At 39.5% G+C, this 22058-nt stretch overlaps 1 protein-coding gene across 1 annotated transcript in view; it reads left to right on the top strand.

Moving 5' to 3' along the window:
- DPYD (dihydropyrimidine dehydrogenase) overlaps nt 1–22058 on the top strand; it is a 582181-nt gene that overhangs the window by 31018 nt on the left and 529105 nt on the right. The window contains exons 3-5 of the mRNA XM_018567128.1: nt 7152–7348; nt 12450–12531; nt 18268–18355. Coding sequence (XP_018422630.1) covers nt 7152–7348; nt 12450–12531; nt 18268–18355 — 367 coding nt within the window. The remainder of the gene's footprint in view (nt 1–7151; nt 7349–12449; nt 12532–18267; nt 18356–22058) is intronic.

Genomic DNA, 22058 nt, shown 5'->3' with positions numbered 1-22058 from the left:
TAATTGACCTTCATTGAGCACATGCAGGCATGTGTCCTGACAAAAAGTTTATTTTTTTACACATAATAATCTTTTCACTGAGTAAAAATATGTTGTAAATATGCACACTATTCAAGCCCAGAGGTCAGTATTACATATGGAACAGTCTTGCTTTTAAAAAGGATGTAAACAGCCTTGCTTTTAAAAAGGACAAACCAACCTGTTCTGTATTCTGACATAATTTTTGCTTATTTGTGATTTTATATTTTTTATTTTGTCCTGAGGACAAGAGTTTTTCAGCTTATTTTTGCTCTTTACTGGGAAAATAAAGCCTCTCCTATTTTGTGGAATGCTATAGGTAGCAATGGAAAGCCTGCACTAGTCCTTTCAGCTTGTTATCCCAAAGTGTTTGGCAAAAAAACTATTTTTGATAAGTTGCCACAGGCTGGTCTCAAAAAAGCACACACTAATTATTTTTCTGATGTGATTCATAGCATTGTCATTGACTGATTTGCCCTGCTTATAGAAGTAGTTACAAACACGCATCGTGGAATTCCATGTCATCAGAACATAGCAGATCAACTTGCGGACAGGAATGCAATTTTGCCTTTGCAAGGATAACCACTGAAAGAGATTTATCCCATAGATACTTCTTCCTCTGGAATCTACTATTTCAGCAGACCTTCAGTGTCTAGGGAGTTATCTTTTATTTTACTAGGTTGGGTAAGCTTTACAGTTATTTTTTCAACATAAAGGAATTGAATTTGTTATAACAACACCAAAAGTCCCAGGGTCCAGAGATGAGGAACGTGTGAAAAATAAGTGTTCCATCTGGCCTAGTGTCAAGTGTGAGAGGACTGTCATTATTTCCAACTAACTGGTACCTTTACTAGATATCAGTATAGAAAATTAAAGACTTGGTCATTAAGTGTTGATGGCCATCCTCATCTTTCTCACTATTATATTTACGACAGGCACCATGACCATCACTACCAACAACTGCCCCAGCTTAAAGCAACCACATTTTTTTTAGTTTTGCATAAAGAGTGGATGTATAAAATCCCTGTCATTTGTATTGCTGAAAAGAGACAATTGTTTAAATATGGAGTATAGTCCAATATACAAAAAAAATGCTTACAGTGTATTTCCACTTTTGCAGTCATATTTGTGAACACCCCTCCCAACGTTGCAAAGAAGGAGAAGCAGGTAGCAATGTTTAACCTTGAAGAAGCCAAGAAAGTGTAACCCAAGTAAAAGCAATTTAATCTGCAAAGAAGCAGTTGTATTTATTTTTTTAGCTTATGCCATGTGAATGGGAGCATGTAGCAATTATAAAATAGGTGTTCTCAATTTGGCTGCAAATGTGGAAATACACTTTAAGTAAATCCTATTACACATATGTACTACAATAGATCATAAATCTATGCAAAACATGATCACATTTAGAGAACCCTTTGTTATTCAAAGTAAAAAAAATGTTAAGGTTCGTAAAAACCTCACGAAAATACTGGGTTCCCTCCAAAGTCCAACCCCAGGTCATCTGGTCTTCACCAGAGCTTCTAGGGGTGTAGATGTTATGCTGCTAACACCCTGGGGTGCAGCAGTGGCAGTTGACTCACAGACAACCAAGTGTGACACCAAACTGAGAGGCAATAATCAGACGGGCATCAAATTGAAGCAGGTAGTAGACAAAAGTGTAATCAGGCAGGCAAGGAGTTGACCCAGGCAGCAGATAGAAGTGTAATTCAAAACACAGGCTAAGCTCATATTCCAGCAAGCAAATATGAATGCAGCTTCAAACATGTCACTGTATGTCAAAACAGAGCAGTGTGTTGCAACATGATGCAGTGCATAAAGCTGAATCAGGCATGTTTTTTTTGTCATTTCAATAAAGTCAAAAGTTTACATTTACATGCAGTGTTGCAGTGCAAGAAAGTGTTCATAGATTGCAAAGTAGAGAAATTCCAGCCCCTCAAAATTTCTTATATGCTCTAGCCTTACACATTCTGTGCATCAAGTGTATTTGCAGGGGATCTTTACAAAAATGTAACTTTGAGGAACTATGCATGATTAGAATGCATCACACAAATAATTGTAAACAGGAATATTCCAAACGAGAAACATTGTGCAGCAGTGCACAAGAACCACAACTGAGTGTAAAACTACATTAATCAAAAAATAGCAGTCTTGTATATTTTAATGAAGAAGGGCTGTAACCTTTGGCAGGTTTATTCCTGACTGTGCCCTTTGTTAAGAACAGGGAGTGAGAGTAAATCACTGTCTGTCTCTGTTGGGCATTGTTCCATTTCCTGTCTTAGGAAGCACTACAGGGCATTCCAGTTGCTAATGCTAAGTTCAAAAATGCTGCAGTTGTGTCAAAAAATGAATACATCCACAAACAATATGGACATGTTACAATTAATTTTGTTTTTCCTAAACTAATATGTGATGTAGCTTTAAGAAATGATGTTCTTTTTATTTGAAAAGCCCCATGATGTTAATACCAACTGGAACAGAGTGTTTTGGATAGATTATTAGCACAATATGGTCTCGGTCTTTCTAATATGAGCCTATGATCTAATAGGTAGAACCTTAATAGGAACCAGCACTGATATACCAATTCTTTCTCATCTCTATGGAAGCGCCTAAATGAGTCAATTAAAATATAGTAATACCTACTTATGCTATTAGAATAAATTTGTTTCCAAAGCTATTGTAATATTAATCCACTTTAATTGCCAGCAGGGGAGGAGAGTGTTATACAAAAAGAAAGATTTTTTGTTTAGATATTCTGCATTAGTTTTACCAATACCTAATTTAAATTAGGCAGCTCACTTTTATTATATAAAATCACTTTAGATTAAAGCAGTGCTCTTGCTTTCAGACTCATGGGTAGTGCATAGTTTGTATACCTTTTGTGAGGTCATTGATGCCTAGATACCCAGGCCAAATTTTCCAGTTAACTTGAAATTAATGCTATGAATAATGTGCATACCTATTTTTTTTAGGACATAACAACCTTTATAAGCTGGCAAAAGTTCTATTTAATTAATATATTCTGTTTTAAATACTGTCATTGTATCTAACAACTGCAGGATTAAACAGATGCACACTGCCACCTTCAGGTTGCAGTACAATCTACATTGCTATGTGAAGCTTGAAAGCTTATTTTGTCACATAATCCTCTAGCCTTCATGTGATCACTATGTCATAGCTGACATAGTGATCACTTGACCAGAAATTGCTTTGATTGGTTCCCGTTCATTTGTGGGGACCTGTGCTGTCAGTGACAGCCTCGTTTGAGATCTAGCAGTTGCACAAAATGTCAGCTGCAACCTTTCAATGTAAGGGATTTTTTTAAATGTATCTTCAGCTTAGGGCATTGTCCCAGGCAACATTAATATACCAATATTGAAAGGTAAGGGAGATAAAAATTGATAACACACATCAATGCACTGAAGAGATGAGAAATAGCTAATTTAAACCAATATCTAGCTCGTGTGTTGTTATAATGCAAAGGTATGAATTTGTCACATTTACAGTACACTACAGTATATTTGTTTACGTATTACTTAACTCTCAGGCAGGTGGCAGGAGTGAGCAACAGCAGACTCATGAACACTGATATTATCAAGTGATCATGTTGTTAAGTGATGCCTGTAGATTATTGTGGTCACACTGGATTTTTGTTACCTATATGAGAATTGAGTGGTGTGCCAATGAGCTAATAGGTTATACTCATGTCTTACCAGACTGACCTGACTCATTGATTGGAATATCCAGACATCAGTTTCCTATGTTAACCTAGATTTTAGCATACTCGAAAGGAATTTAACAAAAGTTCATCATACCTTTCTAGTTCTAGTTTCTTCGAAGAAAGGGATGACACACAACCCAGTGGTTCTCAACCTGTGGGTCGGGACCTCGGGGGTCAAATGATGATTTGCCAGGGGTCGCCTTGTGGCTCTAGGCCACCGGCAGAGAGACACTTTCTCCCGGAAAGGTCGGGACCTTTCTCTGCTCTGTTTTGTTTTTTCTAAATCGGGGGGCCGCCGTAAGTCAGAAAAAAAAACCCACCATAGGAATGCATAGCTAGATTCCTATTGGCTATTTCACTTTGAAAAAGCCAATAGCAAACTAGCTATTGCACCCACCCTCTGATGCTGCCAATCAGCAGAGGGGGACCTGAAGTTCTCCATCAGGTCCCCTTCTAGTGCAATATGTATGTATTCAAGCCAAAAAATATGTAAAACACACTTCTAGCTATGCATTCCATTTTCTCGGTCCGCAGCTGCAGAGATCGGGAAATGTCTCAGTGCCTGTGATTGGCACTGCGCGCTGTCAGCTTCCTGGTGGGCTTGGCACGTGGAGCTGCGAACACGCCTGAGCCCATCCCTATCAGTGACAGTACTGCAGAGAATGTACCGCATACGTTATATAGCCACACACTTTAAATCCAATTCTTCTAGTTCCAGCTGCAGAGCTCGGTCCTGTACTTGCCTATAGCAGTGGTTCTCAACCTGTGGGTCGCTGTGCAAGGTGATAGTCCTCCTCAGCTCTCTCCTAGCGCAGCAGTGTCAGTTCTATTGCCACGCCTCCAGATGTCGCTGCAGCAGCCGCGTCATCCCTAAATTTTACCTATGGGGGTCACCACAACTTGGCAAATGTTACCAAGGGGTCCCAGCCCTAGAAAGGTTGAGAACCACTGCTATAGACAGTGTTTATTGTTCAGATTAACTTGCAATGTGCTTATTTAGGGGCACGTTAGGGACAGACTGGACTGCAAGTGCATTAACATGCAATGTACCACTCAAACCTTGATATTTTTGATATTAGGCAGAGTTAATTATGATAAACATAAATCCCCAATCCCCTCCGTAACATTACAGAGGAGGTCATTGAAAGATGAAAGCTATGTAGGATTTTTCAGTTTTTAGAAGAGAGCAAGTAAAAAGGAAAGCACCATTTTTTGCTATGGAAAAAAGGAAAGCATCAATTTATGTGAATGGAAACATGTAACAAATATAAATCCGGTATTATTCCAATTTGACTGAAAAACTAGAAATATACTTTAAAGTAAACCTTTCCTTTTTTGAGATGCTGTAAAAATAATCACTTAACTCCCATCCTCAGAAGCATGCTTTTACCTTTCTCACTCTCTTTCAACTACATTTAGCTTCCAGAAAGGAAGTAAAATGCTTTCTCTTTGGGTATAAGTAAGCATGTGGCCCTTTCTCATGTGAAAGCATTGGTGTCTTGTTATTGGCTCAGTGCTGTGGGAGTGGGGAAGTTATCTAGGAAGGGGGGTAATGAGTGAACCTTCTATTTTGCTCCGCATGGACAATGAATTTATGACATGCATGAAGATTAGGTAAAATAAGAAACCATTCCTCAAATCTAGAAAATTTGCAAAGGTTTGCAAATGTATTCATCTAATTTTGCAAAGAATGATAGCACATTATTGAATTTTAAATTAATCCAAATGATTTGTGGGTTTATCCAAATATAATTTTATTTTTGACTTCCTTTTATATGGATTTTTCTACTGTGCAGTTGAAGTGATATTTTCACATTAAACCTAACTGTACTAAGCAAATGACTGGAAAGAGATTACATTGGACATATTCCTAGAAGGCAAGCCACAGAGGTTACTTGCTATTAAATGACTGTGATAGCGCACTCACAGCATTTGAGTGTGAAATAGTCAACTAGACTCCTATCATGACAATTAGATAACCAGTGGAGATGGAGACATAATCAAAATGACATTTTAGCTCTGAGTTTTATTAGGATTTAGTTGGCATATTTGTATATTTTATTGTTTTGCTGTTCCATTCTCAAGAGCACTTGTTTGATCCACTATTTTTAAATAACATTTCTTGTGCTATAAAACACACACATTACTGGGTCAGTTCAACATTGAAAATTAAAGTCATTATTTCGTATATAAAATAAATGTAATATATTAGACCTGGGTCGAACTCTACATACCTACATGGAACTCTCCTAACTGGATGACATAGAAATTGGACAGCTCTGTCGTATCTATTTGTACTTTATATGCCAAAATGATACCAGCCTCTGGGATTGTTGACTCCTTGTCACCTAAGTCACATGTCCATAGTTTGACTTCTATGTAACCCGTTACTGTGAATTAATTTGTCTCTTTGTAGTGAGCTTTTGAGAAACAGAATGGACAAAACATTTTAGCATTTTACTGAAATCACTTGGAGAAATCAAAACTCTCAATTTTATGTATCCATATAACCCAGGGTCCTAAATGTTTAAGACCATGATGGTAAGAAATAAAGTGTATGTATAGCCAAAACTTTTCTATAGCTTTAGATAAATGCATGTAAAATCTTGTACTCAATATTATGATAGCAACATCTATGGCACAACATGTCATACTGATCTTTTTATATTTTCACTATTTTACACACTTTATTTTCAATAAATGTGCTATTTATGGGATATACTTTATATATAACACATCTCTAATCCATGTGTGTAACTGTCACAATATGGAGTCATGAAATTTACATATAACTTATTTGTACTATATATATTTATGATATACTATACATACACTTTAAATGACCATTGTTGTTGCAGAACAAATCAGCATTTTAATAAAGATGAGCCCAGTTTAAAAAGAAGGAATATTAAAAACGTACTGAAAATAAGAGAACAACAACTGAGATTAAAGAGTCTTGTCTTTAAATCCACTTGTACGACTTCCGGTTTTTTTTTCTTTTTCTGTTCTCCCTTTGTAATGTCTTGTTACTGATGAGTATTACAAGTTTACGTCTGTACCCCGATGGGGACAGGCTGAGTTGCCTTCTTGTCATGTATTGATAAAGCTTTAATAAAGACTATTTGCTAAAAAAAAAAATCCACTTGTACTGGAAAGCATTATGTCAGATGACTTGAGGATTATAATGAGTTATCTAGTTATGATATCTGCATGTCTAAAGTGATGAGTTTTGAAAGCATTTAAAAGTTCACAGGTGTTATATAAGACATAATAACCCAGTAATGAGGGTGCCCCCAGCTGCTCACACAGTAGAATGTGATTATTAAGGGATATATAAACACAGTGGCATCTGTGTTTTAAAATCTAGATAGTGATGAAAGGATTTAATATGTTTTCTTTTTTACTTTTTTTCCAGGTTTTTAAAGCAATGAAAGTACCTCAGATAAGAAATCCTACTCTCCCTCCTGTTGAAGATATGCCCGCATCATACAAGACAAGGATTGCTCTTATTGGTGCTGGACCTGCCAGCATCAGCTGTGCCTCCTTCTTAGCTCGGCTTGGATATTCTGATATTACTGTATTTGAGAAACAGAATTATGCTGGAGGGTTAAGGTAAGAGAAAAATAAAAAATGTCAGTGGAAAGACTCTTTTCATATGAAAAGGTTTTAAAGTAAAGTGTCAATATACCAATCACATACCTTATTTTATTTTTTAGTCTACACAATAAAAATATATGGGACCTGAGTGGTTGTTAGGGTTATTGCAAACCTCAAGACTGTAGAAGCACCTTGATTATTAATATTCAACCATGTTAAAACAATATAGGGAAATAACAATATTACTTAAATGTGTAGGCTGGATTTCCCTTCTCATTATAAAACACATGATAATAGCAACACTTTAATTGTTGTATTGAAAGCAAAAGAGACACATTATATTAAATCATGGTTAGGGTCCAAAGTTCTAATAAAAAATCCTACACAGGATAACCTCATTTTTACACTGCGGTTGCAATCTTACATTTTGCAGACTTTATCCATGCAGCCAAGTGGGGCTTAAGGGGACCCTTTTAATTTCTGATACTATCCCATCAAATAATACCTATGTATAGAAGCTATTGTATTTGTATGACATAAAAAAGTTTAACACATAAAAAGCAAAACACATCCTGAGAATTGAACAGAACAGGCTAAATGTCCACAGTTAGAGGTCACAAAGTATTAGTAAGCTGGAATTTGGCATACCATTTAGTGTAACAGAAAGGTAGCATACACTGTTTAATTTAACAGCTTGTAAAAAATAAAAATTCAAAAAAGGTTTCCAGCTACCAAAAAATCGAGCAGTGAGTGAGTTTCCAACTCAGTGTCTAGTATTTGTAGGAAGAATAAATGTTTAAGATCATATTTAACCCTTTGAAACCTGAGAGGACTAAGTGAAGACCATCCAAACATTATACAACGTCTGGCTGCCAAAAGGCAAATATGTAGCGACACAGACCTCTTGGTTTATCCTTTGCTCTGAAATCTTGTCATACGTGAATTATAGCTGAACAGTAAAAGAGAAGATGTTCTAAAGGAGCTTCCAGTCTAGTATTTGGCTAATATATAGCGCATTATTGCTCCAAAAGAGCAATGTAGTTGGGCAATCCCAGAGGAAATGAGTTAACACAGGTTGCTGCACACCACTTTGGGCATAAGGTTGGAGAAGTCCCCATGGGAGCAACTGAAGAGGTACTGAAATAGGGAACATATGCCCTATGAAGAATTTTGAATTGTGTTTAATGCAATGTTTCATTGACATTGCCTGTCTTATGATGTTGTAAGCCTGTAGTAATTTATTTGGGAGATCTGAGGTAGGGAAATGTTATTTTGTTGATCTACTGTTTTGTTATTATGTTGAGAGTTACTGACTTGCTTACCTATTTACCTGTTCAAAGTTTTAAGTGGCTTGATGGCGACATACAGTTAGCTCGCTCCGCCCCCTGGATCCTAAGCCTTTGCTCACCATTCCTACAGAATATTACTACTCCCACCGACGCCTCACCAAGGCATCGGGATATACCTATACCAACCTGTAGTATACCATAGCAGTGCGTGCTCATAGCATCAGAAGGAGGTGGGACCGGGGGACTGACCGAGCTACTACCGCTAACATTTCAGGTCCTCCTTGGTTTCACAACCCTACTATAGGGATTATATGTTTATTACCCAATGGCTCAGTTGCCCACAAGCTATATCCGACTTCCTTGACCCTTACCAAAGCGACACGGGTGGTCAACCCTCAGCTCGCGGTGTCCGCTCTCCCCCCCTCGGCCTCCAATCACCGGGGCTGCCCCGACCGCCCCCGGTATACCACTCCACTCTAACAGTCATAATCGCATCTTCCCCCCATGTCGCTCTACTGCCTATAGTCTGACCCTGCTCCCTACCGAACTACTTTAGATGGGTCGCAGGGTGCTGAAGGACACTCTCCCATCTGATCTTTGTGTCCACCTAGATATGTTGGTCCCACCCCCCCAAGTGCGGCGGTCACCGCCCTACGATCCCTTTGTTCGCCAGACAACACCCACAGGCCTGACCGCCCCCTAAATACCCCATATCCCAAATTTCGCTAAAACTACACCCGGTACTGCCATACGCCACTTCGTGTGGCATCACCGGGGACACCTCTGGGGTTGACTGTCCGTTGAATTACCCTACTATCTGTTTTCTTTCCTCCATCTCACTCAATCTTTCTCTCCCTTACCTCCCCTGACTATTCTTGCCCATTCTCCTGACCCCATCGGCACCACTTCCCGTGTCCCGACTCCTACCCACTTAACCCCCCACTTGAGCTTGAGAAAATGGGGGACCTATCCAACCTGAAGGTGATCTCTCTCAACGCAAAAGGTCTTAATGCACCCGAAAAATGCTCCTTAATCCTAGGAGACTTACACAAACAAATGGCATCCATAGCGCTGTTCCAGGAGACACACTTCAGATATAACAAAATCTCCAAACTTATCAATCATCACTATCACTCGGCCTATCACGCCTCCTCCCCCTCCAACAAACCCTGAGGCGTATCCATCCTTCACAAACATGTCCCCTTTCAAATCCAGGAGGAACTGACTGATCGATGCATCGCCCTAAAAGGCCTCTTAGGCCAAACTCCCCTAACAATAGCCTCTGTATACTCCCCCAACAAACGCTGCGCAACTTTCCTAAATAAATTAATCTCCAAACTTTCTGATTTCACAGAAGGCATGTTAATTGTAGGAGGAGATTTCAACGCCCCCCTTGACCCCCTTATCGACACCTCGGACAGTAGATCCTCACTACCATACAGGACCCTTAAATTCCTGAAAAAACATCTCAACACACTACAGCTCTGGGACATCTGGAGGACGCTCAATCCCACAGGACGTGATTATACATTTTACTCCCACATTCATGCTAAGTACTCTTGAATAGACTATATTTTTGTGACTCAATCAGACCTGCCCAGACTCCAATCTACCTCAATCGGGAACATTGCTTCATCCGACCACTTTCACATGGAGACTGAATACCTCCCTACTCAAAGACACACACACACAGAACTGAAGGAATATTTCGCCTTTAACGCAATGGGCGAAATGTCCCCCATGGTCACCTGGGAAGCACACAAATGCTTCATCAGAGGGCGACTCATTTCTCTAGCGGCAAAATTGAAGAAGGCACGCTTGGCACATATACGGGCACTCCAATCTAAACTCCACAAACTAGAGATGAACCACAAATAATCCCTAGCCCAGCGCGACCTACTAGCACTGACAGAAACCAGACATGAGCTATTACACCTCCTGGCGACCAAGATTAGACACGCCTTCACCCTGCACACAGGACACTACTACTCAGAAGGCGACAAGTGCGGCAGACTCATGGCCAGAACGGTCTGTACGAAAAAATTTAGCTCCCACATCTATAGCTTCAGAAGTTCCCCCTCCAAACTGACACACTTGCCACCGGAGATAGCATCCTGTTTCCAGGAATATTATGCCGCACTTTACAACCTGAACCAAACTTCCCCATCGAATTCCAATGCCATAGATCGCCTTCGCCACATAAGATAATTCCTGACGAGAGCCAATATGCCTACCATAGACGAGACACTGCTGACCTCATTAAACAAACCCCTCACGGAAGAAGAACTCCAAAACTCTATTAAACAATCAAAACCAGGCAAGAGTCCAGGCCCAGACGGCCTATTGTCTCAATACTATAAGTCCTTCCAGGCCACTCTACTACCACACGCTGCTTTTGGCCTATAACTCCCTTCAAAATGACATCCACCCACCTCCACAACCTATTTGAAACAAAAAAAGAATGACATCATCCCTCCTTTAATGTTTACGTGGAATTATGTTGCTATTGGCTGAGGCCTGCTCCTTGGTAAGGGAGCATGGGAAGTGAATCCCTGCTTCTCAAGGGAACGGAGGTGGTAGGGGAACACCAGAATGGACTAGTGAAAGCTTCATACCAGCTGGATTATTTGTGATTATATACAGAAAATAGTCTTCTCTGCAAAGTGAATCAGGAATTAGCAAATTTCCCAGTGGAGCAATTGTCAGCTACAACATTTCTGCTGGAGAAAAAAAAAAAAGGTTTAGCCACTGACCATGCTCATCAGCAGAGATCACTTGATCAAATGCCTAGGCTTTGGTTATGTGAGCAGTCATGGAGGGGACCTGGTGCAGCACTTCTCCAGAAAAGATAAATATTTTACACTTTTATCATCCTAAAGTTGGCCATACACTGTTCTCTTTTTCGTTCAACCTGCAGGTTAAATTAAAAAAAATAAAACGGATTCCTCCATCAAAGCTTATGAGCATTGGTGGAGGAATCACTTGCTGTTTCCTTTGTATTCTGACTGCCGGCGGCCTCTGGCTGCAAGCACCTTTTGGGTATTCTGACAGTCAGCTGCAAGCACCGTTTGGGTATTCTGACAGTGGTGAGCCATTGAGCTGCATGCACCATTTGGCTACTCTGACGGCAGCCAGCCAATCAGCTGCAAGCACCATTTGTTCAATGATTTTCCATGCAGCTCTTTTGATCTTCTGATCGATGGATGCCAGCCCACAGGGTGCTGACAGCGGCACCCACTTTGCAAATTTCGGCTGGTTCATAAAAAGCCAGACGGAATTTGCATAGTGTATGGCCAGCTTAATCTGCGGTGGGATGTGGATGTGGATGTATAAATTACATGACCTGGATGAACAGAACTGGCAATCTTTTAACAGGTAAAAACAATAAACACAATTGTATTTCATTACTGTATTTGGCTGATTGCCACTTTCAAACAGCTTTACATAAACACATAAAAACAGTTCCACTTTAACATTTGTCAAAATACTTTTTTGAATTAAAATCTTGAACTTATTTTTACTTGTAATCTTTGACAATACACTAGAAAATGAATTTATGTTTCTTACGTGTTTTCATGCAGTTTGTGTCACCTAATATTGCTGCATAAGTCAGACGTTCTAATGGTTTGGGATCACAAGGCTAACGTGTCAGGAAACATTACGTAGTACTTCTGTGTTCCAAGTTTTAAATCTTAATGATCAGTTCTAGTTTAAATCACCCATTAATTTGTTTTTCAATCATTGGCTGATCTTTTTGAAAAATGTTAAAGAATACTTTGTAGGGTTTAATAAATCTCAATCATATGTGGGTTATGTGTTTTTTACAGTGTTTCAGAAATCCCTCAGTTCCGTTTGCCATATGATGTTGTCAGTTTTGAAATTGAGCTGATGAAGGACCTCGGTGTTAAGGTAATGATAATCATAACATAAATTAATCTGCCAGACGTAAACTGCTAAATACCATGTCCATTAGTAGCAAACAATTAAAAGCATCAGTAGGCTGCGGTAGAGAGATGCTTCCTATTGCTCAGGGCATTTGTCTGTCTGCTGTCTGAATGCCAGAAGTCTGGAAAAGGGCAATCGATAGTTCTCATTCGCCATGCCCACATGTGATTAATTGCCCGTTAAAAAAAAGAAACAAAACAAAGTTACGTTGCTTTAGGGGTTCCATGCGATGACTAAATGCAACAGAATTACCTAACCAAATCTGCTAAAACACAATCTTGTATATGTGATTGTCAATAATGTTCTGTCTTTGTTGCTAAATGGTGTTTATATAATGCTTGTTTTCTTCTACACATTTCCGGTATCTATAGCTTGTTGCATAAATTTGTGTTGGAGGAGATTTTTTTTCAGTGTTTGCACTTTGAAATAGAAGTGAGCCCAGGTATGGACACTCAAATATTTACATATTCTAAACAAGCAGTAAAAATGCATTAAAACAAACCATCATTGACTTCTGAAATTACAGAACCATGATGGCATTCCTTCTCAAAGTTTAAAGCAAAAAGTCCTTTCAATTTAATTTCTGAAACTCTGCTTACTTTCTCATTTTCCCACCATATTAGTACAGTAATGCAGTATGACTCCGAGTTTGGGTTAGTCAAGTTGGTGCTGATTTTACCTCTTTATGTGTGATTCTGGCCTTGTTAATGTGGTAATGATGCTGATTTATGAAATTAGATGGCATTAAGATCTGTGCAAGTGGAAAGAGGCTCGGTAGAGAGACTGATGTTTAAACATGCACAAAGTTTCAACCAAAGTCTACCTGTATATAATGTTTTCCGACACTCCTGCAGTCAACTATTATGTGATGGTGCACACTAAAGAATAAACTTTCCAAATTTGTTGTGATCTGTATGCTCTTCATTTACCATTAAATATTGTGGGTGGAAATTGAAACATTTAAAAAGCAGCCCTTTCACAGATGGACATGAATTTATTTGGGTTAATTTGACTGAAAGCCCTTCTATGATATAACCCTTTTCCCCAAATGTAAATATAACTACCACCTAAATTATCAATTGATTCTTAGCTATAGTCTAAACCAGCTGTCACCAACTGGTGGTCCCTGAGAAATTTTTGGTGGTCCCCGGGCCCCTCTAATGCCGTGCAGTCTGGGCCATAATTGAATCGGCACAGAGGCTCCGGGGTTGCCTCTCACTGGCTCAAGCAGTGGCTGTCACAAGGAATGTGTGGCTCTCAGTACAGTGCGGGCTGTGCAGGAGGCGGTACATGGTCTGAGCAGGCTGCGGGACATAGAAAAAGTGGGAAGAAGCAAGGTAATAGTGGCTCAGTGTGGGGGAAGAGGAGGTGCGGGGGTGGTTGGGCGCAGTGCTGAAGCTAGTAGGGGACATGTGCCCCGGGTGCTGCCAGCAGGGCCAGTGGCAGATTCGATAGGAGGGAAACAATATTATTACTGGGCCGGGGTGGGTGGCACTGCTCCCTCCCTCCACCAGCACTGCCACTCCTGCAGGCACACCCGCACCTATGTATGTATGTATGTATGTATGTATGTATGTATGTATGTGTATATATAAATATATTCTCGTGTGTGTGTGTCTGTGTATGTATATATATATATATATATATATTTATATATATACACACATATGAGAATATATTTATATATGAGGAAACAAGGAATATAAGAATATATATATATTCTTAAAAATTCATATTAGTGGTCCGCAGTATTTAAAATTATGAATTTAGTGGTCCATGAGGTCCGAAAGGTTGGCGACCGCTGGTCTAAACCATTAGGTCACTACTCATCTCATTCAATTATAGGTTGGGTGCTGCACCGCACTAGGTTCTACATAACACATAACATTAAGATTGCATGTGAAGGTAAAGGATGATAATCCCCCATCCCCCATCCTCCATATCACTGTTTGTTGTTTGTAGTTTAGGCATGATTGCTTATGAATAAATGCAGGATTCACTGAAGGCAGAACCATAGGCAATAGTAAATTATATGTGTGCTTGACTTGCTTATGTTTAATATAATAAGAAATGCTTAATATACAACTTGGCCTGCATTTTTCAATACAGCAAAATATAAATATAAGATTCTTTAGCTTATGCTGTACGCATAAAATATCCTGTATGCTTAAAAATAATGCACATTATCAATACAATTTTTGCACTGAGGTTATATTATGAATATAAACTCTCTTTTTACAATGCAGCTTCTTCTTTATTTTTCCAGAGTAGAAAAATGCATGTGCTTTTAGTATTTTACTAGCATTTTGCAATGCAGGAACACTGTAATGAGATGTTTGCTTTTAGCAGTACATTTCCACACATTTCCATTATTGTGCCATGACCCTGGTTCCTTATGCTCTCCAGGAATGCAGCGTTGTACAAACATTTGACGTAACTGCAGCCAGTACATAATAACAGAGAAAATTGGAGATATTGTTTACAAAAATGCATGAAATGGAAATGTTCTCATTCAGAGTAAATGATATATAAGTGTACATTAGCTAAGCACTGCTTTGTGTTTTGAGTACTTTACATTTTGAGAACTTTGGGTAAACATTTGCTAGAGGAGGAAGTATGTTATAAACTTACATTTAATAATTTATCTAGGACTGACACTTTGTTTCGGTATGAACAGGTGTGTCAAACACTTTCATTTTACTAGCCTTGTCGTAATTCATACAGAAGATTGGGTTCAACCCCTCCACTCCACCTGCTCCATTTTCTCAAATGGTATATCGGGGGGCTTGGTTGTGAACACACTTTCTGCTAACATTAGGGGGTGCCTTGAATGGGGGCAGTTTTTAGAATGGTGTGATTCCTCCACTACATATACATTTCTTGCAAAAGCGAATCTGTCTTTTGTCAATGAAGGGCAAAGCAACAGGCAATTTTTTGGCGCCATCCTGAGCAGCACATGGCTTTTCCATTAAACCATGCAGATCTGTTTAGCCGTTGGCAGCAGAGAAAATACTCAGCACTTCTAGGTATGGAGGAGCATGTGACTTTCTCAATTCTCTCTCTCATGTAACAGCACTGGTACTTGGTGATTGGCCTATACTTTCACATAAAGATGAGTCATAGAGTACTTGGACTCAGAGCCGTAGCTAGCTCCCTTTGCGCCCAAGGCAAGAACACAAAATTGTGCCCCCCAACAGACATGGGATGTCACCTGATGCTGTGCAGAATGCGCTGGAGGCCAAATCCAAAATAACATAAAAATTTATTTCGTTTGACGAATCTAATGAAAGCATTTTTAGTTTCCATTAATTTTGTCCAAAACAAATTTTTAGTCTTAGCACATGTCTGCTAATATGTGTGCATGAGTGTGTGCGTGGGGGGGGGGGCTTACATTTATTTTTCATTATTATTTTTTTACTGTTTGGGGACTTCGGGGGACATATAAGGGGTCTAAACAGACCCCTGACCTTTCCCTTTTGAAATAGAAAAAGAAATTGAGGACACAGTGTCCTAAATCTTTTTCTGCAGCATCTGTTCTAAATGAATGGAGCGCACTCAGTATAGAAGCTTCCCATTCATTCAGAAACTGGTGATAGTAAAATATTTACTATAATTCCGTTATTAATGGTTAGGAGTCTCTATAGTGAGTGCTTCCACCCATTGAGAAACTCAGGAATGAACAGTAAGTGATGTTAAGCACTTCTTGTTCATTCATAACTGGGGACACATAGATCTTTGTGCCCCCAGTTATTTACAAACACTGGAGTGATCACCTAATCACTCCAATATTTATGCTGCACACAGAGGATCGGTGAACATGACTGATATTTACTGATCCTTCGCTCTCCATCCTGAGGGGGTGAGGAGGGAGCACTGAGGCCGGCGGGAGGGGCGGATGAGGGAGCTTCCAGATGGCCAAGTGGTGAGGGGAGAGAGAGCCACTGGCGGTCAGATCCTGGCCAAGAGGCTCCCCCTCTCCTCACCGCTCAGCCATACTGCATGACATTTCCTTCCTCTCCCCTCCCCCTCCCCACTGCTGCCAGCAGTGCTCCATTTCTCATCAGATCCCTGCTGCCTCTGGCCATACAGGCGGTGGAGAGCAGTGGGGATCCAAGGAAAAGCTGGAGCCTGTGCCGCCCTTTATCTCCCTGCCAGGCCGCAGCTGTGTTGGCCGCCTAGCACCCTGTGCTTGCCCAGTGCCTCATTCGCCTCATGCTAGCTACGGCCCTGTTCGGGCTTATACAAACTCCAGCAAGACCATCTTGGTATTTACATAGGGTTTTCCCACTCCCACCAGCAGAAGAACAAAGGAAATTTAAATATGTATTGCTGGGAAGGGAGACCCCAGAGTGACACTATTGCTTTATCCTGAATGGGCAAAGCAGCATTCTTCTTATAAAGAATCCATTCCATGGTATTTAGGCAACATGTCATCTGCTGCTGGCTTTCTCTCTGTTCCTTTTCACCCTGCCTTCTCTCCCTGCCTGCCTTAGTGCTTTCATACCTGCGCACACACAAGGTGTGAGGAGGGGGAAGAGCAGCACAAGACTGGCACAAACAAGGATCTGACACTCACAATTGTGTTGCATCCCTATTTAATTGCTGTCTCAACAAAATTTGAATACAGGTATGCTTAAATGTATCTAATTTTGGATACAGTGGTGAAGGATTAGATCCCCTGTCAGATTTTGATTGCTAATTATATCCCTGTTAGGGGGATTCACCCTATCTATTTATCCTAGTAACCAAGGCCAGGGCTAAAAACAAAGGAAATCTAAAATTTTTAGTTCTAAGCAGAATATGAATAAGGCGTAATCTTCCAATGGGGACACCTATTTGCCTTTCTTCAGAAAGATTTTTTTTTCTCATATTCTATTTTGGCTATAGCACGCTAGGTAAAAGGATATCTCTGAAATAGATAGAAAAAAAAAACTGAGAGAGGTTTTAACTCTTCCCTACTCATGCATTACTTTAAAGGGTTAGTGAACCAAAAATGAATGATTCTGTTTTTGGAAGATACTGCATTGCTGAACAACCTGGGGTTTCTTGTGTCTCTTGGGAAGTCAGGTGGTAGAAAAACTACATTTTCACTTAAGGACATTTGCCACTACCAAAGGTCCCACTGTCCTTAGATTTTGCAAATTATTTAATCATATGGAATGTACAAAAGAGGGGGGCACCCTTACTTGTCCATCAAAACTTCAAGATGGAGCAGTAAGAGCACCAGGATCTACGGAACTATAAGGAGTATCAGTTTGGATGTGATGCCTTTTAAGTTATACTTGCAAATATCATGTCTCAACATAACGAGAAATAGCTCAGATCAATTGTGCTAAATGAGTGTAATATAATTTTTATACATATATTTTCAGGCAGCATAACATTACCTTACATAACCTGTTCTAAATGGCAATATATTAAGATTTTTTCCATTTGTATGCCTTAAAATATTGTTAGAGATATTAAATGTCTGTTCTTTTCCTACCCTGTACATTTTTCGAATCAGAGAAAGAACCTTCTTTCTAATCACATTTTAATGAGCAGTTTGCAAATCATATTATGTATCCCCTTTGTCTTATGCATTCTGTCTCATTCTCCTCCAGGCTTTCAAAGTTTTTACTCTGTTTCCAAACACCCTTTCCTCTTATTAGGTTACATTACATTAGTTTTCTTAATTGGCAATGTATTTTCTTTTATAAGGTAATTGAGGGCAAGGGCCTAGGAATGCATGGAATGAATATAAGATCTCTGAAGGAAGAGGGCTTTGCTGCAATATTCATCGGCATTGGTAAGTAGTCATTGCCAGTGTTTGTAAATAATACATTCAATGTTGAAGTCAATGTCTGCAAAACTTTTTATTTTCCTTGTTTATGATGTGCATATAAGGACTTGTTCACTCCTATGTTGAAAAACAAATTTTCAACCTAGACACTAGATCTGAAGTCCAGTACAAACCGAAGTGTACACCATGCTTTTTATTGACTCAAATGCAGCATGCATATAATATAATATGGTTTCCTTAGAAAGCCCCCTAGAAGGAAAAAGTTTAAAGTGGGGCAGTGCATCTTAAAAAATAATCACATCCCCAACATCAGCCATAGTGACATAGTATTAAAGCTGCCGTAGGCAAAAGGTTAAAGGAAGCTGGCAAACTGCATTGAGAGAGACTAGGGTCAGTTAGGAAACCTTACTTTCACTCTAATTACTACATTTTTGGGTAATCATCACCATTGCTGCCTTTTTATGTTCTTATTATTGGTTTTTTTTTAGCTTTAATTGTATTTTCTTGTTGATTTGAGGTCAGCAGTTAATCTCAAAAGTTAATTTCACTTTCAAAAGTTGTTTCATTATTTTTAAATATTTATTTTCATTGAAATAATACCTGCTAATGTTGTCATAAGGGTCCGTGTGTAGAGTACAAAGTCTGAATAATCTTAGTTTTTATTAATAAGTAAATTGTTTATAAATGGTGCAGTGTTGGCTACCTTTTATGCTGTTATTGTGATATGTTAACTACACATTCACTTGCTTTATTTATGAATAATAGTTGCTATCAGTAGCAGACATATGGCAGAAGTGTCCCTAGGCAATGAATGTACTTCATTGTAGCTGGATGTGGCTTCTTGCTAAAGTTTATCAGGACCACAAGTTCTGCATGCAAGGACAGTTTCCTATTTTGCCCCAGTCCCTGACATGTCACCATCTCCCACTGCCATTCCTTAGCATCCCTATCCCATGACACAAGTCTTCATAAATGAAAGAGTACCTGAAATGTAGAAGCGGTGTTCAAAAAGGAAAAGAGAGGGCTAGACATAAGCATTGCTTGCAGGCTCTTTGATTCTATTTCTGATTACTAACTTAATATGTCTTGTTCTACTGTGTCTCTGTGTGGAGGTGGCCATCTTTGCAGATGCATGCCTTTGCCCATGTCAAAACTTCCCCTATAAAGACTGGTGGTCTGATTACTGATAGAGAAATAATGAATCAGCATTAGGAGAGATGCAGACAATACAGATCCACAGTGCTGATAAATCAGAAGCAATGAGATGCATGCAGAGCTGGTCCTTAGGTCCAGCTTACACTCCAGCAAGGAGAACAGTAAACAGCACAGTAGTGACATCACCAAATCTTATGAGACTAGCAAACAGAAGCAAGAGTGCCTTGGATGATATCACACTGTAGATATACAGCTATGAAGGTACACAGCAGGAAGTACACTACTATTTTTCAGGAGGAAAAAAGGTAAAATTAACAAAAGGCAAATAGTATTGCTCCCATTATCTAGCTAGGGAAAGGTATCAATGCAGCAAAGGACCCTCTTTACCTTAACACCTAGCCTTTTATTCGTCTTTCTTGAGCATCCCTGATGGGCCCTTTTTCATATGCAGAGACTGCATAGAGAGTATGTCAATGATTTACTGCACTCAGTTGTCTCATGTTATTAATTTGAGGGGAGAGTAATACGTTGTTGACTTCTGGAAGCTGCTGTGTATTTCAAGTTCCTATAGAAAACAGTCATGGTGATAATATACACTTCATGATCAAAACATCCACTGCTCCTGGTGATGCAACACGCATTACAAACTCCTAAAACATTCTCATCCATAAGCGTAACCACATGCTGCACGTTTGAATAATCTAAATTTACAGCGTGTCAAGAGAAAAAGCATTTGTCAAGTGTTGCACCAATTCTTGCCTGTGCACAAGCTCACACCTGTCATTTTACTCAATGAACTGAGATGATTGAGAGATATATGGTTCTTCTAATGGTGTTCAAGAGTAAACACCGGTTTCTACATCTTAAAGCATTTCACCTGAGTTGATCTGTATTCATTCAAACGCTTACGAATACAGTGCATAAGACATATTAATTCATCATGGTGGAAAACTGCATGTACTGTGCTGCCTCATTGCATCGCAATATCATCTAAGTAAAAAGAGTGAGAGAAAGATGCTTTCAGTCCACGTACTTTGTAGCATGCATCAAATCAAGCTTTACAGTGCTGAGTGTTTGCGTGTTTTGTGTTCCACATCTCAAATCATAAAAAACAAAATCAAGTGGTTTGCTGTGAATTTATATGGTATAAAAATGCCAACAGGATGGTATGGCACACATTTATCTGTGTAATACGTACATTATGGGCAGTATCCATAAATGACGCCTTGCACAGCTGACACGTTTAGCTACATTTTATTTTATGTTTAGGAAGTATTCCATGGTTATTGCTATTCAGTTACCATTCTCATTTCACATAATGAAGGCTTGTATTTCTAAAAAGCTTATGTTGAGGATGAATGGCTGGAACATATTTTCTGAAAGCAGAATCAGGGGAGCATATGAATTGTGTTTCTTATGGCCTTTATATGAGGCATAATTTCCAAAAATTCAGATTATAACAACATGCATTCTGGGCTGCATCCCAAAGGAGTATTTTCTGTGGCTGACGATGGACTGCAAACGATGAATTGGCACAATATTTAAAGACCCCTCTGGTGTAGGAATGTGTTGTGTTGATTATTAGCTTCAAACATTCAATTTTTTTTCCTAAAGGTACATTTCACTCACACATCTAGCATGGAAATACAGGGGATGCAGTCCATCTGTTTAAAGTGAATGTCCAGCCAAAACTTTTTTAACTTTGCAGAGAGTATGGAAGAATTAAAACTCTTGGTTTTTAGTGCTTACCAAGGTTCTGCTATACAGGTTACTTCTCACCTAAAGCTGAACTCTGGGCACAAAGAAATTCATTTATTTTTATTCCTCAATAGCCACAAAGGATATAAATTCTTAGAGATGAAGGAGGGACCCAGCAGGCCCATCCACTACAGGTAGAATACAGTAAACTAGAGGGGACGGATACAAGACAGTCACGTTGCACAAGTAGAGAGAGCAGCCATGACTGGTTTTTATTACAGGAAACTCCTGCACAGAGGCAAAGTTTCACACTGGATTACTCTACAGATCTGGAAGAAATAGAAAAGGGACACCAAGACAATATTTGCTTATTTTGGAGTTCCGCGATAATGTCGGTATTAATAATTTCCCCAGACAGAAGGGGTTTTTTTTACGACGAGTGGCAGCCTGGCCAGCTGAGCTCTCATTGCACCTGACGGTGAGCGTCCCACTACACGCACAGTGTACTTCACCTCAACTGGTCATCCGGCCACAAGATTCACCTTTCAACATCCATGGACTGAACAGAAGCCCCACAGCCCGGAGCTCACTCCCACACAGACCAGCCACATATTCCACCCTGCGAGCCGTGCTGACAATTAACGGTAAGATACCACCTTGTCTGTCCAAAAGTGAGTCTGCATCAATAGTTACACTATATCTTTTAATTGTTTAACTGTTAAACACCCAGTATTCCAGGGTTGTAGCGCTCCTTCTTTCGTTGTTTCACATTGTCTACAGGGTTCCTCTCCCTGATTTAGGAGCTCGCTCACCCACACCCGGTATTTAAAGTCTTTTATTTTTATTTATATATATA

The sequence above is a fragment of the Nanorana parkeri genome, unplaced genomic scaffold (assembly GCF_000935625.1).
Source record: "Nanorana parkeri isolate BGI_ZX_2015 unplaced genomic scaffold, ASM93562v1 scaffold1012, whole genome shotgun sequence".
Classification (NCBI taxonomy): domain Eukaryota; kingdom Metazoa; phylum Chordata; class Amphibia; order Anura; family Dicroglossidae; genus Nanorana; species Nanorana parkeri.
The sequence above is the reverse complement of the archived record's forward strand: the minus strand, read 5'-3'. Positions and strand labels throughout refer to the sequence as shown.